The sequence below is a fragment of the Coturnix japonica genome, chromosome 28 (genome assembly GCF_054131305.1).
Source record: "Coturnix japonica strain WE chromosome 28, WE-NBRP24, whole genome shotgun sequence".
Lineage (NCBI taxonomy): Eukaryota > Metazoa > Chordata > Aves > Galliformes > Phasianidae > Coturnix > Coturnix japonica.
This window is the reverse complement of record NC_140690.1, coordinates 6,853,255-6,879,682: the sequence shown is the minus strand read 5'-3', so window position 1 is coordinate 6,879,682 and position 26,428 is coordinate 6,853,255. Positions and strand designations below refer to the sequence as shown.

Below are 26,428 nucleotides of genomic sequence, written 5' to 3'. Positions count from 1 at the left end.
ACTGAACCCCATACAGACCTCATAGAGCCCCATAGACACCCCATACTACTCCATAGAGCCCCATAGGCACCCTACAGTGCCCCATAGCCAGTCCACAGCACCCCATACTACCCCATAGAGCACCATAGACACCCACAGCATCCCATAGAAACCCATAGGGACCCATAAAGACGCATAGCACCTCATAGACACCCCATAGAGACCCCTTAGACATAGACACCTATAGGGAGACATTGGGACACTTAGGGGGACACTGGGACCCAAAGAGACCCATAGACAGACATATGGACCCCATAGAGACCAATAGAGACCCCATAGGGGAACACTGGGACCCATAGAAATTCCATAGAGACCCACTGAAACCTCATAGTGACACACTGAGTACCATAGAGACCCATAGAAAGACACTGGGACCCATATGGGGACAAAGGGAGACATCATAGAGACTCATAGGGACCCATTGGGACCAATAGGGACCCATAGAGAGACATAGAGACCCCATAGAAACCCATGAAGACCCCATAGAGGCACAAGGTGACACATAGAGGGACACCAAGACCCATAGAAACCAGATAGAGACTCCATATAGACACATAGGAACACATAGAGACCCACTGGGACAGTGAGACCACATATAGACTCATAGGGACACATTAGGAGCCATTAAGACACATAGGGACACATAGGACGACTTTAAAACTTATAGATACCCAAAGGAAGACATTTGGGCCCAGAGATAACCATAAGAGACCCCACAGAGACCCCATAGAGGCACATAGCAACCCATAGGGGGGACATTGGGACACGTTGGGAAACATAGTGACCCATAGGGAGACACTGGGACCCATATGGGGACATTGGGACACATAGGGACCCCTTGGATTACAGTGGGGGACAGCCAGACCCATAGAGACACATAGAAACCCCGCTGAGACCCATAAGAGACCCCATAGAGGCACATAGGGACCACATTGAAACCCATAGATAGCTATAGGAAGATATTTGGGCCCAGAGATACCCATAAGAAACCACATACAAGCACATAGCAACCCATAGGGGGGACATTGGGACACATAGTGACCCATAGGGAGACACTGGGACCCATAGGGGGACATTGGGACACATAGGTACACATAGGGAGACACTGGGACCCATAGGGGGACACTGGGAAACATAGTGACCCCATGGATTAAAGTGGGGGACAGTCAGATCCATCGAGACACATAGGGACCCTGCTGAGACCCATAAGAGACCCCATAGAGGAACATAGCAACCCATAGGGGGGACATTGGGACACATAGGGACACACCGTGACCCATGAGGAGACACTGGATCCCATAGGGGGACAATGGGACACATAGGGACCCCATGGATTACAGTGGGGGACAGTGAGACCCATAGAGACACATAGGGAACCCGCTGAGACCCATAAGAGACACCATAGAGGCACATAGGGACCTAATGTAACCCATAGATACCCACAGGGAGACTTTGGGCCCAGAGCTATCCATAAGAGAGCCCATTGAGGCACATAGCAACCCATAGGGGAGACATTGGGACACATAGGGACGCATAGTGACCCATAGGGATACACTGGGACCCATATGGGGATATTGGGACACATAGGGACCCCATGGATTACAGTGGGGAACAGTGAGACCCATAGAGACACATAGGGACTTCGTTGAGACCCATAGGAGACCTCATAGAGGCACATAGGGACCACACTGAAACCCATAGATACCCATAGGAAGACATTTGGGCCCAGAGATACCCATAGGAGACCCCATAGAGACCCAATAGAGGCACATAGCAAATCATAGGAGGGACATTGGGACACTTAGGGACAGATAGGGAGACACTGGGACCCATAGGGGGACACTGGGACACATAGGGACCCCATGGATTACAGTGGGGGACAGTGAGACCCATTGAGACACATAGGAACCTTGCTAAGACCCATAGAGACCCCATAGAGGCACATAGGGACCACATTGAAACCCATAGATACCCTTAGGAATACATTTGGGACGATAGTTACCCATAAAAGACCCCATAGAGACCCCATAGAGGCACATAGCAAACCATAGTGGGGACATTGGGACACATAGGGACCCCATAGAGAGACATAGAGACATATAGGGACCCATTTAGAGGCATAATAACCCCATAGAGTCCTATAGGGACACCCAGAGACCCATAGGGAAACATTGGGACCCATAGGGGCTGTGTGGGAGATTGGTAATCACAGCCTGAACCTCTGATTAATCAGCTGAGGCAAGTGTGGGGTCAGCTGCGGGAGCACAGGTGAGAGTAATGGAGCTGTGCTCCCGGGAGGGCTGGAGCTCGACTCCACCTCCTCTGAGACCTCATTTAAGGGCTGACCCTCACTCGAGCCGCTTTCCATTATCTTTCCGAGCTCCCTGTTACCGGGTGAGGTCCCAGAAGACTGGAGGCTTGCCAACGTGACTCCCATTTCCAAGCAAGGTTGTCAGGAGGATCCGGGCAACTCCAGGCCTGTTAGCCTGACCTCGGTGCCAGGGAAGGGAATGGAACGAATTGTCTTGAGGGAGATGACAGATGCGGCAGGTGTGGGATGAGCAGGAGATCAGACCTAGCCAGCATGGGTTCGTGAAGGGCAGCTCCTGCTTGACCAATCTGATCTCCTTCTACGATCCTGTGACCCATCTGATGGATGAAGGAAAGAAAGGCTGTTGATGTGCTCTACTTGGACTTCAGCAAAGCCTTCACAACTGTCTCCCATGCTATTCTCCTACAAAAGCTGGCAGCCCTTTTCCAACCTTGAGAATTCTGTGATTCTGTGAGGCAGCATCTCTTGGACATCGCTCTGCAGTGAAGACCGCCCCAGCTTCCTCAGCGAAGGCATCACCACTGGTGAGTTTCTCTCTCGCTTAGAACCTCTGTACATTTGTTACCATCTTTGTTACCATCTGTATAGTTACCACCTAGACAGGGGGACATAGAGAGACGCTGGGACCCATAGGGACCCATAGAGATCCAGAGGAAGACATTGGGACCCGTAGAGAGACACTGGGACCCATAGGGACACATAGAGAGACACTGGGACCCATAGGGACACACAGAGACCCATAGACAGTCATTGGGAGCCATAAGGATAAATTGAGACCCATAGAGACCCCATTGAGACCCATAGTGCCTCAAAGAAACCCATAGCGACCCCATAGTCACCCATAGCACCCCATAGGAACACAAAGATACCCCATAGAGCCCCATAGACGCCCCATAGTGACCCATAGGGGCCCAAAGAGACCCCATAGCACCCCACAGCTACTCCATAGTGCCCCATAGCAGCCCATGGAGCCTCATAGACACTCCATTGTGCCCCACAGCACCCCATTGCACCCCATAGGGACCCATAGACACAGCATACTGCTCCATAGAGCCCCATAGACACCCCATAGTTCCCCACAGCACCCCATAGCAGCCCACAGTGCCCCATAGACACCACATAAGGCCCTACAGCCACACCATAGAGCCCAATTGAACCACATAGACACCCCAAATCGCCCCATAGTGCCTGTAGACACCCCATAGAGCCCCATAGAGACCCACTGAACCCCATACAGACCCCATGCAGACCCCATAGAGCCCCACAGACAACCCATAGATCCCCAAAGACACCCCATCGACTCCCCATAGAGCCCCATAGGGACCTCATAGCGCCCCATAGAGACCCCATTCTTCCGCATAGTGCCCCATAGCAAACCATAGCACCCCATAGTCACCCATAGCGCCCCATAGGAACCCAAGGATACCCCAAAGCACCCCATAGCCACCCTACAGCACTGCATAGCCGCCCCATAGACACCACATAGTGACCCATAGCGCCCCATAGGGGCACAAAGAGACCCCAAATCATCCCATAGCTACTCCACAGTGCCCCATAGCAGCCCTTGGAGCCTCATAGACACTCCCTTGTGCCCCACAGCGCCCCTTTGCACCCCATAGGGACCCATAGACACCCTATACTGCTCCATAGAGCCCCATAGCACCCCATAGTGCCTCACAGCACCCCATAGCACAACATAGTGCCACATAGACACCACATAAGGACATATAGCCGCGCCATAGAGCCCCATAGACATCCCATAGAGCCCCGTAGGCAACCCATTGTGCCCCATAGAGCTCCCATAGCCACCCATAGAAACTCATTTTGCCACATAGACACACCATAGCGTTCCATAGACACCCCTTAGAAACCTCAGAACGCTCCATAGAACCCCATAGAGCTCCATAGGCACCCCATAGAGGCACATAGCAACCCATAGGGGGGACTCTGGGACACATAGTGACCCATAGGGAGACACTGGGACCCATAGGGTGACATTGGGACACATAGGGACACCATGGATTACAGTGGGGGACAGTGATACCCGTAGAGACACATAGAGACTCTGCTGAGACCCATAAGAGACCCCATAGAGGCACATAGGGACCACACTGAAACCCATAGATACCCATAGGAGGACATTTAAGCCCATAGATACAAATAAGAGACCCCATAGAGGCACATAGTTACCCATAGGGGGGATATTGGGACACATAGGGACACATAGTGACCCATAGGGGGACATTGGGACACATAGGGATCCCATGGATTACAGTGGGGGACAGTGAGACCCATAGAGACACATAGGGACACTGCTGAGACCCATAAGAGACTCCATAGAGGCACCTAGGGACCACATTGAAACCCATAGGTACCCATAGGAATACATTTGGGTCCAGAGATACCCATAAGAGACCCCACAGAGGCACATAGCAACCCATAGGGGAGACGTTGGGACACATAGTGACTCATTAGTGACCCAAAGGGAGTCACTGGGACCCATATGGATACATAGAGATCCATAGGGGGACATTGGGACACATAGGGACCCCATAGAGAGACACAGAGACACATAGGGACCCTTTTAGAGGCATAGTAACCCCATAGAGACCTATAGGGACAGCTAGAGACCCATAGGGAAACACTGGGACCCATAGGGGCTGTATGGGAGATTGGTAATCACAGCCTGAACCTCTGATTAATCAGCTGAGGCAAGTGTGGGGTCAGCTGCGGGAGCACAGGTGAGAGTAATGGAGCTGTGCTCCCGGGAAAGCTGGAGCTCTTCTGGAGGTGAACAGCTCTGGAGGAAGGTGCTTTCAAATGTCCACAAAGTGATGTTGATTGTCACACGGTAGCACCCATCACTTGCCTCCTCCATAAATCAGTTACAGTCTTGTTGGTGAACCTGAAGACAAAAGGTCAGCGCGCTGGGACAAACAGCCACACACCAGTATCACAGAATCACAGAATGACCCAGGTTGGAAGGGACCTCATGGATCATGAAGAACAAACCCCCCTGCCTGGCAGGGCCACCAAACATACACCTTTACTAGATCAGGTTGCCCAGGGCCCTGTCCAACCTGGCCCTGAACACCCCCAAGGACGGGGCATCCACAACCTCCCTGGGCAGCCCGTTCCAGGGCCTAACCACTCTCCTAGTAAACAACTTTCCCCCTAACTTCCAACCTAAATCTTCCCTCTTTCAACTTAAATCAGTTTCCCCTTGTCCTGCTATTACCAGCCCCCTCCTCATCCTATGTGGAACACCAGTGCCAGCAGTGCGGCCGCCATTTTAGAACCCTTTCCACGTCACCTTGGTCACCGCTGCCGCGCGCAACGCACTCGCCTCTGACAGCTGTGGCAGTTAGCAGCCATGTCGGCAGCTAAGAGGGCTAGGGTAGAAGTTTTCCCTGTTTCAGGCGGGAGGATGGAGCTGGGGGCCCTAGGAGTGAGAAGGAGGAGGGGGCCCGCCATGACCACCAGGCAGAGGATGGGTAAGAGAGCCATATTCCATCATGCCTGGACCAGCCCCGTGACCACCACCCATGTGGAGCCTATGGAGGTGGATCCACCTCCAGATGAGCGAATGGAGGTGGATCCACCTGCAGAGGAGCCCATGGAGGTGGATCCACCTGCAGAGGAGCCCATGGAGGTGGATCCGCCCGCGGCATAGCTGGCCTGGCACCACACCACCGTGCCAGGCCCCGCGCTGGCATGGTCACAGCTCCACCTGTGGCTGGTCCAGGCGCTGAGCTCCTTACCCGCTGCACGGCCCCCGCCCCCTGCATTAGCTGGGTGGCATTTTTGTAACATCTGTTCCTCCTTTGGGCCTATTCTGCAGCCACATTCTGTGGGCCCCCAGTCCCATCTTTACCCTGTTTGTTCCAGTCCCTGTTTCTATAGTTGGTTTTTGGGTTTAGTTTAGTTTTAGAGTTAGGTGTAGGTTGTTGTTAGTGTTTTTGAGTTAGGCATAGGTTATTGTTTGTGTTTTCGAGTTAGGCATTGCTTATTGTTCATTTTTTAGTGTTAGGAGTAGGTTAGGAGTAGGTTTAGTGTTAGTAGTTGGTGTTTTCCTGTTAGGAGTTTGTTCCTCTTCATTCTTTAGTGTTAGGAGTAGATTGTTGTTCCCATAGTAGAGTTAGGCATAGGTTACTGTTGGTACTGTAGGGTTGGGCGTGGGTTCCTACCAGCAGCTGGCAGCAAACAGCGCTCGCTCGGTAAGCACACGTCTGCTTTCTCCCCCGGAGCCGTGAGTGCGACTGCCATGAGAGCGGAGGTCTGATGCCATCTGCGAGGGATGGGATTTGCATCCGGTGGCTTTTCCGTTGCAGAATGTCCAGCAGCAGAGCGTGAGAGGCCGTGAAATGAAGCTGGGCCTCAGGAGAGCCGTCTGGAGCTGCGTCACGAGCTTCCTGCATGGCCAGCGCAAGGTAGGTGTGCCTTACTGTAAGCGTGCGCTGAAGCAGTGTTGGTTAAGCACGGCTCACTCCTCTGTCTGCAACAGATGGGCTTTCTGCACGCTTTATTGCTGTGGCCGGCGTTGAACAGCACAGCAGCAGCGAGGCCTCGAATATGTCCACAACCAGGTACGTGAATTTGAGTAAATTTAGCTGTGTGAATGATGTTATTGTTCATATTAGTAAGGCAGTATTCACATGTGTGTGATGGAGCTCAGGGATAGGTTTATTCTTGCCTGGTAAATTTTCCCTTCTTTGACACCCACCCGTCCTCTTGCTTCTCTTCCCCTCACCTGTAAGTGCAGCAATACTGAAGGCTGAGGGCTCTTCTCCGAGGCAGGCGCTAAAGGGCAATTGAAATGCAAGTTTGTTGTCCCTCTTTGTTCTTGGGTCGGTAGCCCAAGGTGACCAAGCTTCAGAGCACTTCTCTAAGTCAGCCTGGAAATGTTTCTAGCAGGAAGTAACTCCATCACAGTGCCTGAGAGTAATAATAGTAATAGTAATAGTCTCGTGCGGGTTGGAAGGGACCTTAGAGATCATCGAGTCGAACCCCCGGGATTCCAGCCTCTGTGCTACAGGGTGGCACTTCTACCACTTGCACCACAGGGGGATTCGAACACCCGGGCCCCGGTGTTGCAATGCAGCATTCCTACCACCTGCGCCACGGGGGCACACAAAAAGATGCCTCTTTTTCCCCCCTCACAGCAGGCAGCCTCCGTGAGAGCAGTAGAGCAGCAGGCTGTCTGTGCTATGGCTGCTGAACTGCATTTCTGGCCACCTGAGATCCCTGAGCCCATGCTAATGAAGAACATGCTGTGCCACAGACTCTTCTACGGAGCCGTTTTGCAGCTTCTCTGTGCTGGCCATCATGCTGCCAGTTTCCAAGTTCCCAAAGGCAGTAAGTGGTGCTCTCATGGGATAGGAGAAAGGCACGGGCAACTGGGTGGGAGGGAACCATCTGTAACTGTTGCCAGCAGCCTGGAGGTGCCAGCTCAGTCTTATCCTGTGGCTACTGCTGCTCCCTATGAGCTGCCAGGCACAGGGTCCTCCCTCCCATGCAGGGACCGCCTTGCAGGAAAGGGCTTTAGGCTCTGGTTTGTGTGGGATTTGGGGAACGAGACAGGGGTGGAGTTTCTTGTGTGCCCGACTGTCAGGAAGGCGGTTCCCAGTTCTGGCAGCCCAACGTGCCCAGCAGGGTGACTTGAGCTCCCAAAGCGAGCCGCCAACCAGTTGTTAGCTGAGAAGGTTCCCTGAGCGTTTCCGAATTGATTCTTGTAGGACTCGGAGAGTTTGGGGACTGAGACTTGGGAGAGAGTGAAGAAAGCTGAGGCAAGGCAAGCGCTGCTCAGCTGAGGAAGAAAGCTGAGAAGGAAAGCAGAAAGCAACGATGATGGCCTGAGCAAGAAGCTACAAAGGACAGCAGAACCACCTGCAGCGCTTTCTCGGAGGTGGCACCAAAAGCTGCTGACTCAACGGTCCAGTTTACCGGCACAGCCGTGCTTTCCCTGTCATGGACGGTGGAGATGATGGAAGTGAACTGGACAGGAAGGACTTGTGCTGCGTTAGAAGCAAAGAGGGCTTCACCTGTGCAGGACTTGGTGTATGGCAAGAGCTGGAGACGCTGCGTTCCTTCAGGGTGTGTCTCGTGAGGTCCAGGCCTAGTGTAGGGTTAGGTTGAAATAGGGCTGGCTGGGACTGGAGAGGGAGGAGGTGACGTAGCCCTGGGGTTTGGCTTCTCCTTGGGTCTGACTGGAAGCTGAGTGACTGATTGCTAAGCGGCAATCCTGGGCACTGGGGCTTCATTTTAGGGTGTGGGCGGGGTAATAAATACAAGCCAAATCTTGTACGCAATAAAATTGAAGCGAACTTTCTAAACCTGGTGCTGCCTCTTTCAGTAGCTGGTCAGAACGTCCCTCGCTCGGGCTGGCAATCACAGGGCGATGAAGCGGTCGGCTTCACGTCTCTCCCTTGACATGGTGCAGGTTTTCCCCCGTTTCCTTGTTGGTCTTTCCAACCTGTGGCCTTTCAGCCAACCCGTAAGTGCTGGTGACAGGCTGTGAGCATCTCCTTGCTCTCTGAGGACTGACAGAAAGAAACCAGAGGAGGGGAAGCAGCCCGGCAGGAAGAAGGGTGTCCCGTGCTCAGCCCGTTGAGTTGGCCTCTCTTCCCTGAGGGTTCTTTCAGCTTCTGATGCACCGTGTGCTGCTGTTTGCCCTGGGAAGCCCAGCTGCACGCTGGCAGCCGTGGCCTGTGCATCATCCTCCCCTTGAGGCCCAAGGAGTTGTTTGTTTTTATGTATTCAGTATTGGTGTGGCATTTTGTTGTTTTGTTCAGCTTTGAGATCAAGGGGTAATTTAACACCGTTGGAAGTAATTGGGGTTCAGGAGTAGCACATGCAGAATTTTGATCACGCAGCAAGTTGTGATTTCTACTGTGTTGAAGAACTGGCACACACATATACGCCTGCAGCAGGAGCTTGATTGACTCTCGTCAATACGGCCTTCCAAAGCCCGGCCCTGGGGAGCTGTCCAAAAATTTTCCAACATTTTGTATTACCTAAGTTTATTTTAAACAGCCAAGGAGGAGTAATCTCTTAAAGGCTTTTTTAAAGGCATTGGACTAGGTTTTGATTATCACGTCTCAGGAAGCTTCTGCATTCCACCTAGTGCTAATGGGATAAATCAAGAGCAGATTACACAAGAGATTCAGGCCTTGCTGCAAGTCTTTTATGAATCAGAACTTTGTTTCATGTTGCCAGATATTCTGGTTTCCTTTTCAGGAGATTCCTTTGCTGTATATTAAGAAGGCCAAGGGCATCCTGGCCTGCATCAGAAACAGTGTTGCCAGCAGGAGCAGAGAGGTGATTGTCCCCCTGTTCTCAGCACTGATGAGGCTGCAGCTCGAGTGCTGTGTTCAGTTTTGGGCCCCTCAGTGCAAGGAAGACATGGAGGCCCCGGAACGCGTTCAGAGGAGGGCAACAAAGCTGGTGAGGGGTCTGGAGCACAGGCCGTATGAGTTGAGGCTGAGGGAGCTGGGATTGTTCAGCCTGGAGAAGAGGAGGCTCAGGGGAGACCTCATTGCTCTCTCTAACTTCCTGAAGGGAGGCTGTAGTGAGATCCGGATGTAGTGTGTAGGTCAGATCTATGAGGCAGGAGCTGCTGTGGGGCAGATGTGGGTCAGATCTATGGGGCAGGAGCTGTTGTGGGGATGATGAGGGTCAGATCTATGAGGCAAGAGCTGCTGTGGGACAGATCTAAGGGGCAGGAGCTGCTGTGGGGCACATGTGGGTCAGATCTATAAGGCAGGAGCTGCTGTGGGGCACATGTGGGTCAGATCTATGAGGCAGGAGTTGCTGTGGGGCAGATGTGGGTCTGATCTATGGGGCAGGAGCTGCTGAGGGTCAGATCTATGGGGCAGGAGTTGCTGTGGGGCACATATGGGTCAGATCTATGGGACATAAGCTGCTGTGGGGCTGCTGTGGGTCATATCTATGGGGCAGGAGCTGCTGTGGGGATGATGTGGCTCAGCTCTATGAGGCAGGAGCTGCTATGGGGCAGATGTGGGTGAGACATATTGAACAGGAGCTGCTGTGGGGCTTATGTGGATCAGATCTATAGGGCAGGAGCTTCTGTGGGGCAGATGTGGGTCAGATCTATGAAGCAGCAGCTGCTGTGGGGCACATGTATGTCAGATTTATGGGGCAGGATCTGCTGTGGAGATGATTTGGGTGAGATCTCTGGGGCAGGAGCTGCAGGGGGGCTTATGTGGGTCAGATCTATGGGGCAGGAGCTGCTGTGAGGCTGATGAGGGTCACATCTATGGGCCAGGAATTGCTGTGGGGTAGATATGGCTCATATCAATGGAGCAGGAGATGCTGTGGGGCAGATCTATGGGGCAGAAGCTGCTGTCGGGTATATTTGAGTCAGATGTATGGGGCAGGAGGTGCTATGGGGAGATGTGAATCTGATCTATGGGGCAGGAGCTGCTGTGGGACAGATCTATGGGACAGGAGCTGATGTGGGGCTGCTATGGGTCAGATCTATGGGGAAGGAGCTGCTGTGGGGCAGATGTGGGTCAGATCTATGGGGCAGGAGCGGCTGTGCGTCAGATCTATAGGACAGGAGCTGCTGTGGGGCTGATGTGCATCAGATCTATGGGGCAGGAGCTGCTGTGGGGCAGATCTATGGGACTGGAGCTGCTGTGGGGCACAAGTGAGTTAGATCAATGGGGCAGGAGCTGCTGTGGGGCTGATGTGGGTCAGATCTATGGGGCAGGAGCTGCTGTGGGTCTGAAGTGGGTCAGATCTATGGGGCAGGAGCTACTGTGGGGTAGATGTGGGTCTGATCTATGGGGCAGGAGCTGCTGTGTGGCTGATGTGGGTCAGATCTATGGGGCAGGAGCTGCTGTGGCGCTGATGTGTGTCAGATCTATGGTTCAGGAGCTGCTGTGGGGCAGATGTGGGTCAGATCTATGGGTCAGGAGCTGCTGTGGGGCAGATTTGGTTCAGATCTATGGGGCAGGAGCTGCTGTGGAGATGATTTGGTTCAGAACTGCTATGTGACAGATGTGGGTGAGAGATTTTGAACAGGAGCTGCTGTGGGGCTTAAGTGGATCAGATCTATAGGGCAGGAGCTCATGTGGGGCAGATGTGGGTCAGATCTATGGAAAGGAGCTACTGTGGGTCTGATGAGGGTCAGATCTATGGGGCAGGAGCTGCTGTGGTGCTGATGTGGTTAAGATCTATGAGATAGGAGCTGCTGTGGGGCAGATGTGGGTCAGATCTATTGGGCAGGAGCTGTTGTGGGGCACATGGGTATCAGATCTTTGGGGCAGGAGCTGTTGTGGGGCACATGTCGGTAGATCTATGTGGCAGGAGCTGCTGTGGGGCAGATGTGGGTCAAATCTATGGGGTAGGTGCTGCTGTGGAGCTGATGTTGGTCAGATCTATGGGGCAGGAGCTGCTGTGAATCAGATCTATGGGGCAGGATCTGCTGTGGGTCATATGTGGGTCAGATCTATGAGTTAGGAGCTGCTGTGGGTCAGATCTATGGGGCAGGAGATGCTGTGGGGCTGATGTGGGTCAGATCGATGGGGCAGAAGATGCTGTGGGGTTGATGGGCGTCAGATCTATGGGGCAGGAGCTGCTGTGGGGATGGTGAGGGTCAGATCTATGGGGCAGGATCTGCTGTGGGTCATATGTGGGTCAGATCTATGAGTTAGGAGCTGCTGTGGGTCAGATCTATGGGGCAGGAGCTGCTAAGGGGCACATGTGGGTCAGATCTATGAGGCAGGGGCTGAGGTGGGTCATATCTATGGGGCAGGTGCTGCTGTGGGGCTTATGTGGGTCAGATCTACGGAACAGGTGCTGCTGTGGGGCTTATGTGGGTCAGATCTATAGGGAAGGAGCTGCTGTGGGGCAGGTGTGGGTCATATCTATGGGGCAGGAGCTGCTGTGGGGCTGGTGTGGGTCAGATCAATGGGGCAGGAGCTGCTGCGGGGCTGATGTGGGTCAGATCTATGGGGCAGGAGCTGGTTTGGGGCTGATTTAGGTCAGATCTATGGGGCAGGAGCTGCTGTGGGGTAGTTGTGGGTCAGATCTATGGGGCAGGATCTGCTCTGGGGCACATGTGAGTGAGATCTATGGGGCAGGAGCTGCTGTGGGGTAGATGTTGGTCAGATCTATGGGGCAGGAGCTGCTGTGGGGTAGATGTTGGTCAGATCTATGGGGCAGGAGTAGCTGTGGGGCATATGTGAGTCAGATGTATGGGGCAGGAGCTGCTGTAGTGCAGATGTGGGTCAGAACTATGGGGCAGGAGCTGCTGTGGGGTAGTTGTGGGTCAGATCTATCGGGCAGTATCTGCTCTGGGGCACATGTGAGTGAGATCTATGGGGCAGGAGCTGCTGTAGTGCAGATGTGGGTCAGATCTATGGGGCAGGAGCTCTTGTGGGGCACATGTATATCAGATCTTTGGGGCAGGAGCAGTTGTGGGGATGATGTGTGTCAGATCTACGGAACAGGTGCTGCTGTGGGTTTATGTGGGTCAGATCTATAGGGAAGGAGCTGCTGTGGAGCTGATGTTGGTCAGATCTGTGGGACAGGAGCTGCTGTGTGGCTCATGTGGTTGAGATCTATGGGGCAGGAGCTGCTGTGGGGTAGATGTGGGTCAGATCTATGGGACTGGAGCTGCTGTGGGTCTGATGGGGGCTAGATCTATGGGGCAGGAGCTGCTGTGGGGGTGATGTGTGTCAGATCTATGGGTCAGGAGATGCTATGGCGCTGATGTTGGTAAGATATATGGGGCAGGAGCTGCTGTGGGGTAGATGTGGGTCTGATCTATGGGGCAGGAGCTGTTGTGGGTCCGATGTGGGTCAGATCTATGGGGCGGGAGCTGTTCTGGGGCAGATGTGGGTCAGATCTATGTGGCAGGAGCAGCTGTCGGTCAGATCTATGGGGTTGGAGCTCCTAAGGGGCAGATGTGGGTCGGATCTATGGGGCAGGAGATGCTGTGGGGCTGATGTGGGTCAGATCTATGGGGCAGGAGCTGTTGTGTGGCTGATGAGGGTCAGATCTATTGGGCAGGAGCTGCTGTGGTGCTGATGTGTTTAAGATCTATGAGACAGGAGCTGCTGTGGGGCAGATGTGGGTCAGATCTATGGGGCAGTTGCTGCTGTGGGGCAGTCGTTGGTCAGATCTATGGGAGAGGTGCTGCTGTCGTGCTGATGTGGGTCAGATCAATTTGGCAGGAGCTGCTGTGTGTCAGATATGGGTCAGATCTATGGGGCAGGAACAGCTGTGGTGCTGATATGGGTCAGATCTATGGGGCTGGAGCTGCTGTGTGTCAGATGTGGGTCAGATCTATGGGGCAGGAACAGCTGTGGTGCTGATATGGGTCAGATCTATGGGGCTGGAGCTGCTGTGGGGCAGATCTGTGGGACAGGAGCTGCTCTGGGGTAGATGTGGGTCGGATCTATGGGGCTGGAGCTGCTGTGGTGCTGATATGGGTCAGATCTATGGGGCTGGAGCTGCTGTGTGGCTGATGGGGATTAGATCACAGAATCACAGAATCGCAGAATCACAGAATGACCCAGGTTGGAAGGGACCTCATGGATCATGAAGAACAAACCCCCCTCTGCCTGGCAGGGCCACCAAACATACACCTTTACTAGATCAGGTTGCCCAGGGCCCTGTCCAACCTGGCCCTGAACACCCCCAAGGATGGGGCATCCACAACCTCCCTGGGCAGCCCGTTCCAGGGCCTAACCACTCTCCTAGTAAACAACTTTCCCCCTAACATCCAACCTAAATCTTCCCTCTTTCAACATAAATCAGTTTCCCCTAGTCCTGCTATTATCAGCCCTTTCCAAGAGTTTACTCCCCTCCTGGCAGTAAGTTCCCTTCAGGTACTGAAAGGCTGCAATGAGGTCACCCCGCAACCTTCTCTTCTCCAGGCTGAACAAACCCAACTCCCTCAGCCTGTCCTCATAGGGGAGGTGCTCCAGCCCCCTGATCATCTTCGTGACCCTCCTCTGGGCCCCTTCCAACAGCTCCATGTCTTTTTTGTACTGAGGGCTCCACACCTGGACACGGTACAACAGATGGGGCCTCACAAGAGCAGAGTAGAGAGGGACGATCACCTCCCTATCCCTGCTGACCACCCCTCTCCTGATGGAGCCCAGGATCCCATTTGCTTTCCGGGCTGCCAGAGCGCACTGCTGGCTCATGTTAAGTTTCTCATCCATCAGAACCCCCAGGTCCTTCTCTGCCGAGCTGCTCTCAAGGACCACTCCTCCCAGCCTGTACAGGTGCCTGGGGTTCTTCCAACCTAAGTGCAAAACCTTGCACTTTGCCGTGTTGAACCTCATTAGGTTCACTCAGGCCCACCTTTCAAGCCTGTCAAGGTCCCTCTGAATGGCATTCCTTCAACTGCACCACTCAGCTTAGTGTCATCATGCACACACACCCATGTGGACAAATTCTGTATAATCATCTCCTCACTCTGGTGATCAAATCTCCCCGAAGAAGGATCCTGCAGCTCCACCATGGCACCTTCTAACTGAGGAAGAGGACCTTTGGTGAAGAAAAGAGCACTTGGGCAGTATGAGTCTCCAAGCACATGTGCTTCGTGTCTCCAGGCTGCTGCTGAGACCCAAAGGTGCTGTAAATCCATATAACTACCTTCACTTTTGCAGTATGACTGAATTAGGCACAGAAATATGGATAAAAGAGGCATTAAAATCAGAGCAGTTGGCCTTCAAGGCACACAGCTTTCAAAATGGCTTGGAGAGCAGAGCAAACTCTTTGCAAGTAACTATTACCACACAGTTCCATTTGGCTAAGTCAAAACATGTGCATTCTATTCGAGTATGATGATCTTTACATGCAGTTTATAACTGTAAAAAGGTATGTTTCAACTTGGGGAGAGGGGAGCTGTGGTGAGAGCCATGGTTTGGAATCCTTCAGGGCCAGCATGCTTATCTGTGAGTCTGAGGGAGACGCCTCCAGGCCAAAGCAGGTGCTACAGAGAGAAAGGTTTGACACAAATGGTTTTATTTGACTGCTAGAGACAAATGAGTAGGAAGAAGCTATGATTTCTTTGCTGACTGCTGGTAAATCAGAACTGCAGACTGTAGGAGAGCTTAAAGGAGCAGTAGTAGGAGTGTGAATGAATGCTCTCTGTTCTGCACTAGGATGGATGTGTGACCAGCATGACATACCAATCTTCCACTCCCAAATCATGCTTTCCTGGAGGGCCTTCAAAACACTCTCACTGAGCCAAAAAAGACACTTTCTGGGCAGGGAAGGTCCCCAGAATGCCCATAGCCCCACCTGAGCACCTGACACTGGCACTCTGTGCCTGCCTCACTGAGCCTCTTTGTATTTTCACCTCTGCCCAGCATCATGTAGAAGGGCTGCCAAGGGCTGTGTGCCTGCGTGCTCCCCTTGTGACAGCATTGTGTTGTAGGTGCCAACAAAGGGAAAGCACGGACAGTGCAAAGTAGCTGATAATTGCATTAAATGGGACTGTTTTGGCAGCACTTTGATTGTGTGCTGAACATACTTACATGGATCTTCATTAATTTAGGGGCTAAAGAGAGGCTGCAGCTCATTGCACAACATTCAGAGGTTCCCTCCCACATGCAAACGCATCTTTTGAAAAGCCAAGCCTTGATCTCGTTTGAGGTACCTTAGAAAATGTAACTGCAGTGGATCTGCTGAAGCTGAATTACTTGTGGAGAGAACATATTACATGTCTTCCCTTAGATCTAGTCACTACTTATCTCACATGTGCTGTTGTATTAGACAGAAAAAGCACAAAATGGTGTACTTCCTCTTGTTCCAAAGGAAGTGACAGTCGTTATTCTTTCCAGCAAATGTAATTGCATCAATTGTTTCTCACACAATACTCACAATTAAGGTTTCCAAAAGAACAGCTAAACTATAAAGCAGAGGGGAGCTGTTATTCACAGGTGTTGGATTAGATCTAATTTATGAGTGTAGCAGAAGCTACTTAGATGCGGGTGCTTAAAGCACATTCCTTCCTCCTATATTCTGAAAGAATACTTAGACCACTCAAGGATATTTCAATACCCTGAGCTTTTCCTGGAAATGCTTGAATATGGCGTAGGCAAACGAGAGATAAAGGAGAATCTTATAGCACAGGCAGATGACTAATGATGGTGCAAGCCATAAAAAAACACAGGACTGCTAACAAGGGAATGGAGATCAGCTGAGTAACCAAAAGAACAGGGTTTCAAATATTCATTTTTACACAAATGCAATTGTGATAGAGTAGGTGCATTATTCCGAGGGAAGGCAGAAAGTGAGATAGAGTAAAAGCTCTGCACTGTGCTGGTCACAGCACATTCAGCATTTTGCAAGCAGCTCCCAGCTGCATAGAATTGAGCAACACACCCATGAGCAGCCCACAGCACTGGAGGTGCTGCTGCCCTGCTGTCACCTACAGGTTGTGCTTAAAAGTACTACTATATGTGAATACTTATGCTGCAGCTCTCTCCAGCTCCTCCAGATCTGAGCAAGACTGGATCAAAGAAGGGTAAGGTGCCCTGTTTTTTGAGGCAGCAAGGTTTTTTATTCATAGGGGAAAAGAGGTGTAGTCCAACATGAACATGTGCCTCTAAAATCGTTGTCAGTCTTCAAGGGAGGGAGCTGGAATTTCATCTGATTAATTTTTCCCCACTCTCAGTTCTCAGGAGGGTCACCGGCTGAGGAACTGGCAAAACTCTTTTCCCATTTTGTTTTCAACCTTTACCTTTTGTCAGCTCACTCTGCATCTTCTAGATCCCAGCCACCCCCAGTTTCCAAACACACCACCTTCTCACCCATCCTCTGCTCATACATGAGGTACCGCCAGCTGATGTTTATTCAGCTCAGAGAACAGCAGCGTATCTAACGGTCTTTAGTTATTAACACAAAAATCTTACCATGTGCTCACACCAAGACAATCTGGTACCATCACCCTTTCAGGTCATGCAGCAAAGCACTTGTTTGACTGCTTTTGAAAGATTCTTTTTCTTGCACTATCCCCTCAATACTCTTCATGTTATCTAGATGAGAACAAGCCACATCTGCTTACATCTCCTTCCAGATGTAACAGCCCTGGCAATCCTAAGGCATACTTCCTGATTGCACTGCTGCAACCAGCATTACACATACAGTATTGCATAATGTAGCCAAGTGTGGGAACAACCACACAGCCACAGGCAAGCTGTCACCTCAAAAGGAAAGTTCGTTCATGTTTTTCATGGCGCTGGGACTGCAGAGTGCATAAGTGAATTCAACATTCTCTGTATTATTACCAGAATTCAACAGGGATGGAACCTTTACAGCACAAATAATTTTGTTTGAGCACAGGCTTTGAAGACTATAAACTATTTGACCATTGCACGAGTTAGAAAATAAATTCTAAGTCTTGAAATATTCTCTACATACTTAGGAGTAAAATGCCCTACATTTTGAGCAGTTCTGTTGGCAACACTGTGAGGTTGCTACCTCTGGCTTTGCACGTGCTCTTGAACCAGGAGGAGGATCTGTGCTCTTGTCCCCTTAGAGAGCATTTGTGCTTTTTCTCATGAGTTTCCATTCTTTCCATGCTAAAGAGGGAAGGTGATGTGCCTGTAAACATGTTGTAGTTTAAACCTTCTGGTGCTGCACGCAGGTGCTGTGGGAGGGATTACCTTGTTTGTGGCAGTCTGGGCTGGGGGTGTGTTTGTGTGAAGATCTGCAAGGTGATATTTGCTCCTCCCAGACTTCTTATGGGACATGCACGCATGCAAGCAAATATGTAAAAGAAAACCCACTTCAGGTGTGTTGCATTGCTCCAAAGGAGTGTAAGAAAGGAAAACACCAGTTACATAATAGAAGTATTCTCAAGAAGGAATTGTTTAATCACAAACACCTTTCAGTCTTAATAAAACTAAATTAGATCTTCTCTAACAGATCAGCATTTTATCCACAGTTGTTATACACACAAAAAAAGAGAAAAAAGTAGATTATCGTTTTAAAATGTAGCATTGCTATTATAAAAGAAAGGCTGGATGTTCTGCTGGTACAGCTTCTCCCTCACAGTTTAGCATTAAACTGTGTCAGCATCTTCTCTAGCTTCAATGCTAGTGCCATGTTACCTTTAATCCTTAATTTTCCTGACATGAAGGCCATGGTTGGCTTTAGTTTACCTAAAAAGAAGACACAGAATCATCAGGAAAAGGAAAGGAACTGGAGATTGCGATATCATATAGTAGTTACTTTGCTACCAAGTTCTACTGTAAAAGCATCAGAAAAGAGGTTCAACAGATTGACTGGATGCTTTCTGAAGCTACGCTCTGAAAAGTTCAATAGCTACTGAACAAAGCAGTAGATATTTTTATTATAAAATCATGGACTCACAGAGTGACTTACGTTGGAAGGGAATTTAAAGGCCATGCACTTCCAGCTACAGCTCATCCAATTCCAAGACCACAAAGAGAGGTGAGCCTGTCAGCTCATCCATCAGCAAGATGTTTCCTGCCACCAGTAGCTGCCTCAGTTCTGCCAAACCCGTTTGTTACTCACCAGTGAACATCTTCACAAAGTCGCCACTCGACATGCTCATCACAACATCAGCTGCTGCAGGAGGCTTCCCAAACCCAGCACTCCCACTGCTGGTTTTCAGGTCAAGGTACCAAGTGCCTCCTTCATCACCTGAGTGGAACAGGGAGAACCTGTGGCAGCACCACAAGGACTGATGTGCCCTGCCCTTTGCTACCCCCGCCTGCTTTTCTCTCCCATCTTCGTGCTAGACGTGCTGGAGGTGCTGTGCCAGAAGCTGCCCCACGCTCTCTGTGCAGACAAGGTCAGCCCCAGCAGATGCCCCACAGTGCCACAGTGTCAGGGGACAAGGCAGTGGCTGCTGGTGGAGCTGGAGGCAGCAGGGGTTTGGAACAGAACTACCATGCTGACCCTGTGCAGCACGGCCAGCAGGGTGACACAGCAGAAATGAAACACCAGGAAAACACACCACAGTCCCCAAAAGAGCAGCACATGCTGCTGATGCAGAAAGCATCTCCCTGTGACAACAGCAGCAGGGTAAATCCCACATGTGCTGAAGTTGGCTCTGAAAGGCAGCATCTTATAGAGCACACCCAAAGATGTCCCTGTTCCTAGACCAGTTATAAAAGACAAGTATTTACATGTGAAAATACAGACTGACTCTTGCTAGAAAAGTGAGCATTTGAGAATTTTACAAGTGATGGTCTTACCTGACAATTCAAACTGAAAGACGCCCTGCGTGGATTTCACTATTTCTTTATTGAGTTCTCCCTGAATAACTCTGAATGTTTCTGCAACAGGCCCTGCTGAAGCTGATTCTTTATTAAGCTTGGCTCCACCTGATGCCTGTGAAGCACCTAAAAGAAACAGATGGATTCTCTGTAAAATGCTGGAACGCTCTATCTCACTTATCTTTCTAAGAATATATATGTTTTCAGCAGTTCTTCTGCAAAAGCTTCTAAGGTGTGAATCAATTCACTACTTTAATCAGCAACTTTCTACACTGCAGTGAATGTGCTCATTTAACATTAAGAAAGAGCATTTGCAATTTATAAGGCATGTAATGCTTAGCAGCCCCTAAAAGCCATGCAGAAGGTCAGTGTATCAGGAAATAATTATTCTACTCAGTGAACTGCTACTGTGTTGGAGATCTGGGCAGTTGGCAGTATCAGTTCCTGGCAGAAAAGTCTAAGTGCGCACTCACAAATAGTATTTTCAAGGGAACTGGGCTCTTTTCAAACTTAGCCTCTTTCTTTCCTATATTTGTTTTGGCACTCCTATAAAACATATCCAGTATTCCTATTTGCCCTCCAATAGAAACATCACTATTCTGAAAAAGTGAACCTGATGCTTTTGTAAAAAAACAACTTCTCTATTTCATCTTGTAGACATTCACATCATGTACGACTGTGAGAACTTCATGTAGGAATAGAAGCTTCTCAAGTTCTCACACTGCAAGAAAGATGTAACACTCCTGCAAAATATGCTGATTGCTTGTGATTTTTTTACAGCAATATTTACTCATAATCTTCATACCACTTAACTCTGGTGGTAAAAAGCAAAAAGGTTGTTCAAAACAAGGTGCTGATTATGAACTGTGAAAGTTGCAGACACTAAAGTCACTTCCATAAATCAAACAGCCCAAATACAAGAGATTTTGCCACATAGCTTGAATGTAGTCCAAAAGTAACTTGAAATAGAGGAGGCATTCATTATCATCACAAATAATCGACATGTACATGCAGAGGTTGCCCTTCCACGGCCTTCTGATTATGTGGCTGTCATGTCAGTTTCAGCATCCAAGAAGAAGTCAGGCATCAGGGGGTGACCTAAAGGGGAGTTGAACAATAACAGTAAGCCCAAGTAAGGGTGAACAGCACAAACAGGAATCCATTCTGAAGGCAACAGCACCTCAATTTACCAGTAAATGAACTACAGGTTGAAAGAAGACGAGGTGACATGTTTAGGTTCTGGTACATTTAAAATCAGACCCAGAAGCCTCTTACAAATTCAGTCAGAAACATCTGAAGATGAAGAAACACTATCTCACTATTTGGTAAATAGTAATACATGCGCTTGTGGTGCAGGTCTATTTTCTTTTTGCTAATGGGTTTAAAATATATATATATATTTATATAGGCATTGATTATTAGAGCCTCAGTGGACTATTATGTGCTTTCCCAGAATCCACATTCTCAAACGTGAGGCAAAGCATCTTTTGACTGAGTCAAAGGAATATATCCATATTCCCCATATGGCCTTCCTTCCTTCCTTCGCAAACTTCTCATTTTAAAGATCTCTTTTACCTGGTGCAATTGCATAGACATCAAAATCCTTAACGCCTTCTTCTCTCAGTAGAACTTCATCAATAATGAAGTTTCCAGTGAAAGTTTTCGGCTTTGTTAAAATGCAATATGCAGCATCTGCAATTATGTCAGTTTTTCTGCACTGCTTCTCTATTCCGGATCCTCCCAGCATATCCATAGCAGCTGTATGTATGGCTGGAAAATTCAGAGGACAGGAAATTACAAGTTTAACACTAATGACATCACATACTCATCTCTTTGGCAAATGCATAAACTTTATTCTCCTCTCACATGAAAGTAAATCATGAGAAGACTAAACTGTGAAATACCATCAACCAGCGAAGAATGGTCAACCAGCAAACAATCCTCAAAGTGTAAAGATTCCCTTACTTGAAAAGTATTAAAGGAACCAAAAGAGGAATAAAGGGAAGAACTCCTTGTAATATTCATATTATTCAATGCTTCTATCAATACTTTCCACACAAAGACTTCCTCTGGCTTTATTTAGGACATGAAAAACTAACAGGACAACTATCTTTCTCAAAGTGAATGTGCATCAGCAATTAACATTTTCTGCAGCCATTACCATACTGAAAATCTCAATTTTAGCCCCACAATAACTTGTGAGATAACAAAGTGACTCTAAGTTAAAGATGAGAAACCCAATAGCACAAACTCAAACTTTTCCTGGCTTATGCTCCTCTACTTTCACATTACAGCCAATTATTATTGTTCTAAATATAGCAAAACTATGGGCAAAGACTGATATGAAAAACCATCTACTGTCCTGCAATCTGCACATCCTTCCATCTATTTCATACAAAGTGCTGCTGGTTTTCCATTAATTCATACATTCAGCATCTTCCACTTTGACCCTGCAGTACCTCTACTACTCATTCACACTCTTACATCCTTTTGGCAGGCTACCTCTTTCACTTTTAGTTAAATCGAGAGCTCATAACATCTCACTATCAGCATATTCTCTTGTTTCAAGGAGCTGGATGAACCAATAGAACCATCCTAGCACAGTGTTAATCTCCAGCATTGAAGCTGATCACATATATATGATGTTCTTTAAATTAAAAACTTTGTAATTGTAATGTAGATACTACAGAAGTCACCTCTCTCACTCTCTAAAGTAGTTAACTTTTGTTTTGGCAGATAAACCTTGCAAAACAACATTTTTCTTCCTAGACTGAACATTACAAACTTTTATACTTCAGAACATGAACAGTTTTCATCAAGGAAACACTGATACATACAAATTTTGAAAGCTCACTTGCTGCTTCTAATGCTTTCAAGACACTGGTCTCTTTGTTCAGCAGCTACCAAACCTTCAACAGCAGCCCTGGTCCTCACTGACCCATGGACAATAAACTGGAGCTAGTATAAGATGGGCACACCAAGTTATTTTTCTGCTATGCGGCCCTTCAGTGTGCTGTGACTTGCAAGAAGTGTTGGATGGTTGTGTGAAAAAGCAATTGATTTCCCACTCAGCCAAAACTTTTTTTTTTTTTACATCTACAGAGGTACATATCTTGTCAGCTTCATCTATTTCCTGGCAATCTAACTAGCTGGGGATTCTAAATATTGACATAAATGTCCAATACTACTCAGGGATGGTGTGCAAAACAAAGTTCGAGTCATGTTGAAAGGAGCAGTGACAAGACAGGAGAAAAAGCAGAATGTGCTCAGGCTGAAGGCAAGTTTAAGTGAAAACAGGAAGGCAACAGTGAGAACTAGGAAAGAAAGCCAATACCCACACAACATCTTTGATCACAAAAAAATACACAGAAGTGCTCGGTGTTCTGAATCAGTCCTAAATAAGACCACCTGTATAGGACAAAACACAACAATTCAAAATAATCACCTGTTTTAGGCCATAAAGCATTGACAGCAACTTCTCCTTTAAATTCTTCTGCCATTCCCAAGACACACATGGACATGCCATATTTACAAATTGTGTAGGCTACAAAAAGCACACAAAAATCCCATATTTAGTAGGATACATATTTAGTCTACACATAGAATTTTACTTTTGAAGGATGTAAGTCGCGGAAAAATCAACTTTCTGGGGTCAAAGCATCATCTTCCTAGAGTACAGAAACTCTCCCAGCTCCTACCACCCCCTTCAGATACAAACTGACCCTTTTACATGAGTATTGAATTGGGGAGGGAAAAAAAAAAGGAAAAAAGCACGTTGTAAATCCTTTTTGTATACTCTGAGAAGGGGATGTTGCAGAGAAGGAACATGGACCTGCAAGAGGAGTTTAACCATGTTCCAAGTGTTGAAGTTTAAAAGATAATCCACAGGTTTAAGATGAGCAACATATGTTCTAGCCCAAAGACGCAATTGGGGCCTCCTTCACTCCTCAAAGATAATTTCTATTTAAAAAGACAGCAATGAGCTTTATCGCTATCAAATCAAATGTGGAAGCATAGAGAAAAAAAGATTTTGCCTTCCTATCTCTATTGGGAATAGAAAACATGGTGTAGTATTAAGAAATCCTATGAAAAACTCTTAACTCTTACCTGCAGAACCTTCTTGGAAATATAAGCCTTTCACCACCACTGAAGACTTTTTGTACAATAATCCAAGGCTGCCCACAACAGAACTGCTGCATTCTCCAAAAGCAGAAAAGGAGTGACTTCTAAAACCAACAAAACCAACCAAATCTAACGTTTTGATACTCAGTGCAGCTCTCTGTAATTTCATTCTTTTGGCCCTCTGAACACAGAGGACCAGTAGCTCAACACGCTGTAAAGGCAAAGTCCAGGATCACAATCCCAATGCAGGGTGCCAAAGACAAGAGCCAAAAATCAGATTTTCAAAAATGACCATGATTTTCCTTAAGGCTTTCACAGTAAAACTCAGTTTGCAAGTAACTGCATTTAACCCAATAAATCCCCACAAGTCTGTCCAACCAACCAGCAGGCTGACACAGCTGTGCAAACGACTTGTGACTGAGCCCCTGTGTACAAAGGTGTCACACAGAGTGGAAGCACCAGTGAGATAAAAAGGAACTGGGAATATTGCATGAGCATTTCAGCACAGTGTGAGGAGAACCAAAGTTCACCTGCAGCTGAGACTTGCAAGGGAAGCCAGTGGCAACTTGTTTATCTGCTATAATGTGGGTAGGAAGAGCATGAACAAGGGAAAGGCGTTGCTGAGTGGCATGGGTGATTCAGTGAGAGCAGACACTGGTAGTGCCTTGCTTAGGAACATGGTTTACCAGGACATGAGAAACTAGCCATAGATGAGAGGTAATCTTAGAACTTGCAAGGTTGGAAAAGACAATATAGTCCAACCTTCAACCCATCCCCACTATGGCCACTAAACCATGTCCTTCAGTGCCACATCTAAACCCTTCCTGAACATCACCAGGGATGGTGACTTCACCACTTCCCTGGGCAGCATGTTCCAATGCATCATCAATCTCAGTAGGTAAAATCAAGCCTGGTGAACCTGATTGACTTCTGTGATAGAATGAAAGGATTTGAGGCCAAAGTGATAACAGCTGACACCATTCACATTAGCAAGGCTTTCATTACCATCTCTCAAAATACTTTTGTATCCAAGTAAATACATAATAGTCTGGATGGTTGAACAGCCTAAGGGGTAAGAGAAATGTTAACTGGACAGGTTCAGGGAGTTAGAATCATGCAGGTGGGCTCCTTTTGCAGCAGGCACGGCCGCAACCAGGGCAGCCCACAGGCTGCACCGTGGGCGCTTTCTGCACTCGTACAGGATCTCATGACTACTGCTTGCAACACACGGGAACGAATAAGGTCAACGTATGTCCCCGTTCATTAGCAGCGCAGAAATAACACCGCAGCAGTCACTCAATTCAGATTCCACAGCACACCCACAGCCGCACTTTGCCCTCCGGACGTGCACACAGCTCGGCCCGTGAGCAAACAGCACCGAGCGGGACTCCGGGTCCAACCCAGCCGCTCCGGGGCCACCGTGCCCGGCCGCGGCCTCCACCCCGCGTCCCATCGCCCTCAAGGGGCTGCGGAGCACGCGTCTGTCCCTCCGCCCGGCCCCGGCCCCGGCCCCGGCCCCGGCCCCGGCTCTGCCCCGGCAGCTCCTGTGGCTCGGAGCTCGCGGCCCCGCCGAAGGAAGGAGGAAAGCCCAGGTCGCCTTACCCAGTGTTGGGCAGCATAGCGGCACGGCCATGGGGCGGGTGTCGGCTCGGCACGGGACGCGCTCCCCGCTCACACCGCCCTCCGCGCAGCCGCGGCCCGGGGAGCCGGGCGGAGCCAGGGCCGAGCGGGGCGGGATGAGGGGCGGGTGATGGAAGTATCGGGATGAGTTCCCTGCGGGAGTACACCTCGTTCAACCAAGCCAAAGCCTTGCACGTTTTCACTGACAAAATTAAAATCGCATCTGAGATCTCGCCCTCAAGGAAAGGACTGAATGACCAAACTGAAGTGACAACTGAAACGATTTATTATTGAAACAACCTGTCCTTATAACTATCGGTCTATCCACTACCACCTCGGGCCACTATGCGGGCGCCGACATGACCCCACTGCAGGGCGCTCACTCGTCATCTTCATCACTGTCATCTTCATCGGTGCGCAGCCAGCAGCCTTCCTCTACCCAGACAGAGCTGGTGAAAGGTGGGCGCTGCGGGTCCTCCCAAGGCTCCCACTCCTCTGGCATCACCGTGACTTCATGCTGTATGTTCACCGTGAGCGATAAGGAGTGGAAAAGCAGGCCGGCCTCAGGAGCACGCTGCTCTTGCTCTCTTGGGCGCCAGGGAAGTTCCTGCAGTGCTGGGTTGCGTGGCAAGCTGTCTCCCATGTAAGATGAAGCGGTGAACGACAAGGAAGTAGAACTGTCTCCAGGGTATCCAGCCGCTGTTTGGTGGCAGCAGGGACGGGTCCAGAGGCTGGTTCATTCCCCAAGCTGCTGCAGCACGCATTGGCCGGCTGTGAGAGGCTCGAGCTCGGCGTCGGCTGCGGTTTCTCCTTCGGCGCTTGGGAGGCCGGGGTCCCCTGGCTGCAGCCGCCTGGGTGCCGGCTGCCGGACCCGCTGCCTGCAGGCAGCCCCTGCGGGAGCAGGAGCAGCAGCAGCAGCAGGAGCAGCAGCAGGGGCCCGTCTCGGCTCTCCTTCTCCGGGCAGATCTCGGCCTGCACTGCTCGAGGAGCCGAGAGCTCTCTCCTCCGAAGTCTGGGTTCCAGTTGACGAGAGGCTGCAAAAGGCAAAGGAGAAGAGTCAGTTGTTATCACCTTGCGCTTG

At 49.6% G+C, this 26,428-nt stretch overlaps 1 protein-coding gene across 2 annotated transcripts; it reads right to left on the bottom strand.

Annotated features, from left to right (window-relative positions):
* Positions 1-18,211: 18,211 nt before the first annotated feature.
* LOC146756220 (hydroxysteroid dehydrogenase-like protein 2) lies at positions 18,212-23,950 on the bottom strand. 2 transcript variants are annotated; one of them, XM_085524948.1, is made up of 7 exons: positions 23,713-23,950; positions 23,051-23,149; positions 21,181-21,375; positions 20,614-20,703; positions 19,585-19,731; positions 18,899-19,027; positions 18,212-18,522 (listed from the first exon to the last, which is right to left on the bottom strand). In XM_085524948.1, the coding sequence occupies exons 1-4, from the start codon at positions 23,894-23,896 to the stop codon at positions 20,645-20,647; spliced, it is 537 nt and encodes a 178-aa protein (XP_085381074.1). In that variant the 5' UTR covers positions 23,897-23,950; the 3' UTR covers positions 18,212-18,522; positions 18,899-19,027; positions 19,585-19,731; positions 20,614-20,644. The 2 variants fall into 2 exon arrangements, 1 of the variants encoding a protein (XP_085381074.1); XR_014937651.1 differs by lacking the exon at positions 21,181-21,375 and having other exon boundaries at positions 23,713-23,832.
* Between the last annotated feature and the right edge of the window lie 2,478 nt (positions 23,951-26,428).